Source organism: Quercus robur, chromosome 8 (assembly GCF_932294415.1).
Source record: "Quercus robur chromosome 8, dhQueRobu3.1, whole genome shotgun sequence".
NCBI classification, from domain to species: Eukaryota; Viridiplantae; Streptophyta; class Magnoliopsida; order Fagales; family Fagaceae; genus Quercus; species Quercus robur.
The window spans coordinates 17,828,333-17,832,494 of record NC_065541.1 but is presented as its reverse complement, the minus strand read 5'-3'; the positions used below and the strand labels follow the sequence as shown (position 1 = coordinate 17,832,494).

The 4,162-nt window shown below is 39.2% G+C and overlaps 1 protein-coding gene across 8 annotated transcripts; it reads left to right on the top strand.

Annotated features, from left to right (window-relative positions):
* The first annotated feature begins 342 nt into the window (after positions 1-342).
* LOC126694847 (universal stress protein PHOS32-like) lies at positions 343-3,755 on the top strand. 8 transcript variants are annotated; one of them, XR_007645904.1, is made up of 4 exons: positions 343-1,263; positions 1,966-2,038; positions 3,165-3,211; positions 3,496-3,755. XR_007645904.1 is itself a non-coding variant. In XM_050391364.1 (3 exons), the coding sequence occupies exons 1-2, from the start codon at positions 483-485 to the stop codon at positions 3,170-3,172; spliced, it is 789 nt and encodes a 262-aa protein (XP_050247321.1). In that variant the 5' UTR covers positions 345-482; the 3' UTR covers positions 3,173-3,211; positions 3,478-3,755. The 8 variants fall into 8 exon arrangements, 3 of the variants coding, with proteins under 3 accessions (XP_050247321.1, XP_050247320.1, XP_050247319.1); XR_007645906.1 differs by having other exon boundaries at positions 3,478-3,755; XR_007645905.1 differs by having other exon boundaries at positions 3,165-3,219.
* Positions 3,756-4,162: the final 407 nt, after the last annotated feature.

Below are 4,162 nucleotides of genomic sequence, written 5' to 3'. Positions count from 1 at the left end.
AAAAAAGTACTGAAGATAAGCCAAATCTATCTAAGTGTATATGTGTGTGAAATTTCTTCTAAAAACTTAAATCCTGACTCTTGCCCTTCAATTTCATAAGAATTTATATTTATTTTATCAGTTGAACTAACTGAAACCCACTTCATAGACCTAAATTTAGGTCTATAGCTGCAACCGTGAGAATAACCAAGATAAATAAAATATTCTATTGTGGGCCGTGAAGCACAATCAACCCACCCACCCATCCATCCATCCCAATCTAAGTTCCCAAATCCCATGCACATAAACACAGCCCATTCAAACGCTATCCAAGTCTCAAGTCTCAACATCAATAAATACATCCATTTCCATATCACAGTACTTCACTCCCATAACATTCGCAAAAAAACAAGGAAGCTACCTTTCTCACTACCCACTTCGAAGAACAATACAATACAACACTCTAGAAAGAAGTAGAAACCTCTCTCGTTCACCTTTTCCAAATGCATCACCAACACCAACAACAAGACTCCTCATTAGAATCCGACCCTCAGCTCCCAGCCATCAGAATCCACCACCCTGCTTCTCCACGCCACCATTCCTCCGGCGTGGGGGCCACTCCCACCCCTACCGCCGGTGCCCGCCGCAAGATCGGCGTCGCCGTCGATCTCTCCGACGAGTCTGCTTACGCTGTACGCTGGGCCGTCCACCACTACCTCCGACCCGGTGACGCCGTCATCCTCCTCCACGTCAGCCCCACCTCCGTCCTCTTCGGCGCCGACTGGGGCTCCATCGACCTCTCCATTTCCCCTTCCGACTTCGACCGCCACCCCGATGAAGTAACCGCCACCGCCACCACCACCACCACGTCGTCTTCTTCCTCCAACAATCAGAAGAAGTTGGAGGACGATTTCGACGCCTTCACCGCTTCCAAATCCGCCGATCTGGCGAGGCCGCTCAAGGAGGCGCAGATCCCCTACAAGATCCACATCGTGAAGGATCACGACATGAAGGAGAGGCTTTGCCTCGAGGTCGAGAGGCTCGGACTCAGTGCTGTCATCATGGGAAGCCGGGGATTCGGCGCCGTTCGCCGCGGCAACGACGACGGCAGGCTCGGCAGCGTCAGCGATTACTGCGTCCACCACTGCGTCTGTCCCGTCGTCGTCGTCCGCTATCCCGAAGATAAGGACGCCGTCGCCGAAGCTGTCCTCTCCGTCAAGGAAGGGGAGGAGGACGGTGAGGCTGTGATCAAGACTGTCCCCATTGAAGCTGTCCATGAGAAAGGTTAATCAATTACTTGAACTGCCATTTCTTTATTCAGATCATGTGATTGATTGAGTGGAAATTTTGGTTATTGTTTCATATCTGTGTGTGAGTTTGAAGAGTTTTTATTTATTTATGGCTTTGATGTGAATTGATTGAATGGAACTTTGTGATTGGTGATGGATTGGTTTTGATGCTTAAACCAAGCTGATACTATTTTTGTGTGATTGATGATTGAACCAAACTGAGTGAGAGTTCATATTGTGGCAAAGGTTGCCATTTAGAGCGAATAGTTTTTTTTTAGTAATCCCTTCTTTCAGTGTTGGGTAGATCCAACGTATGTTATATTTGGCCTTCAATTTTTTATTTTATTTTATTTTATAGGTAAATTTACTTATCCAAGAATTACGGATTAAGGTACATGATGATGTTTGTGGTCCACATCGTGAATCATGAACATTAAGTTTAGTAATTTGTTAGATATTATCATATTAACAACTGAAAACATTCTAAAAATATCTGATGCATAAAACTAGGTTTCAGGCTAGTGAGCTTGTGCCTTTTTTTTTTTTTACAAAAAAAAAAAAAAATTAGTACAACCAAATTCACAGCCAATTTGTGTTCGTGGTTAATAGGCTGTGTATTGCTTGATAAGTTTGGTTTTTGTAATTTTGGGGATCTGTTGAGCTACCTAATAATAATTTTTTATTTCGTGACCTGGAGACTTTTGCATCAGGTATGGAGGAGGAGTAGTCGCTGCGGGTAATGGGGATGGCTAAGTTTAATTCAACTTCTTGTGAGCAGCACAACAAATAGATCTTTGAGAACTTTGGAATTTCTAGTTTCGATATTGATTTGGTTTTTTTTTTTTTTTTGGCATGTTCATTCTTGTTAAATTATGGGAATCCTTGGAGATTTGTGGGTTTTTACCATCCTTTATTAGGCTTCTGGTTTTTCACTTTAATGATTTTTTTATATACTATTAGGTGTATAGTATAGATGTCTTTGTTATTAGAATTCTTTATCGGTGGCGTCTTTTCCTTGGGTTTGCACTGCTTGTCATGATTCCATAGTTCAGTGTGCAGCAAGTTTTGACCACCTTCAGATTTGTGAAAATATGGGTTAAGTTTCAATTAGGCATAGTTTGTAGAGTTCTGGGAAATGATTTTTATATAATTGTTTATTTATGATTTTATGAAGCTTAGTAGCATCACTAGCGAGACTGAATTGTTTTGTTCATTAGTTTATGGCAAGGCCAATTTTTGTCAATGCAGCTGCTTGCTTCTGTATTAAATTCTCTGATTTATTAGTATAGCTGATTTAGTATATAAACCTATTAAGTATATCCCTCTTTTGACCAATTACAAATATTGTGATGAACTATTATAACGATAATGATAAAAGGAACAGAATTGGGAAAATGCCTAAATGTTTACCTTAGTTAAGATTTAAACCAAGCTTTGTTTAATTGTGATTTTCCCATTATCCAAATAAAGATTCTATGAAGATTGTATAGCTTCTTTTCATTACTAATGCATAAAGATTGGGCTATTATCGCTATTGTGGTTCACAGTGAGGATTTATATAGTGTCACATTGGGCTAGTTATTTGCATTATGCATTTAACAATGTCCATACTACTACATGTAACACTTGAAAATTTTACTGTGACACCCTTCAGAGATATACTGTCAAACTGACTTTTTAGTGTTTTTTGTGCGTCTCTGAAACTTTGTAATGCTGCAGCCATAGATTTATGTATCTTTTTCTTACAAGTGATTCTTTAATTCAATAAAGTATACTTTAAAACTGGGTGCACTAAGATGGTTGAACCCTGGAATAGTTAGCCAGCTTGGTTTTCTATTTTGAACTTCCCATTTATTACTTGTATCACTAACATGTATGTTGCTTACTTTGAGTCAGATGCTTAGAAGGAACTTCAAGTCATGGGGTGATTTTCTCTACCGCAGGTATGAATGTAGGCACCTAAACTCTTATCTGTTTGTCATTCATTATTCTTTTCAGCAAAGATTGTCTTCTTTGTAATTTCATTTTCTTTTTTTGGTCAGAGCTGGTTTATATAATTGTGTTTCTTACTCTCTGCATGCCTTCTGCACTTATAAATAACTAATATCATGGACGTGAAGCATAAACATTGCAACCTTTTGTTTTGTTGCTTATTTTTCTGAATGTGCTAGCTGCTCTTTTGTCCTGTTGATCCTTGTTTGCATCTCAGCCTACTTTTGTGTTGCAGATAGCATGAAGGCATCTGATTCAACTGGCATTAGTTGACACACTGAGAAGTTCGTGAATGTTCTTGGTTGCTGAAACCTTTGCTACAAAGGCAGATTGTAGAGTGGTTTCTCTGTCTGTACCTTTTGTCAAAAGATTCTCGCATGTATGAACTTTGAGAAGATTTGTGAATGATATTTGTATGGCTGTTGAAGTCTTTGTGGATTTTTGTTATGAACTTATGCTTTAAGAAAAAAAAAAATGTCACTGCATTGTGATGGAGCCTATTTTGTTATAATAATTAGCTTGTTATTTTCTAACTTTTCTGTTTTAAGAAATGTTGGTACTAGGTCGAAGGGTTGATGTGCGCCTGAGTCAAAATGGGGCTGAAAAAGATTAGGCATAGACAATTTTTTGGGCGGGTCAAATGTTTGGAGGGTCAGATTGAAGTTCCAGATTGTGTTCCATATTCTTTATATCCTTTAGGCTCAAAATTTGGAATAGTGATATCCTTAAACCAGTTAAAATTTGGTAGAATTGAAAATTCTAATATTCTTTCTGGCAACTGAGTTAGCTGTTGGCGCCTGCATGCCCCACACGCGCACACACACAAAGTTGTCACAAACCCTAGAAAACCATAATTGCTCATGACAAGGAAAAGGAAGACGTAGGCTTGGTATTACATTGCC

What these genes read in the sequence shown, in the direction of transcription:
- LOC126694847 (XM_050391364.1), top strand. Translation starts at nt 483, where the DNA reads ATGCATCACCAACACCAACAACAAGACTCCTCATTAGAATCCGACCCT.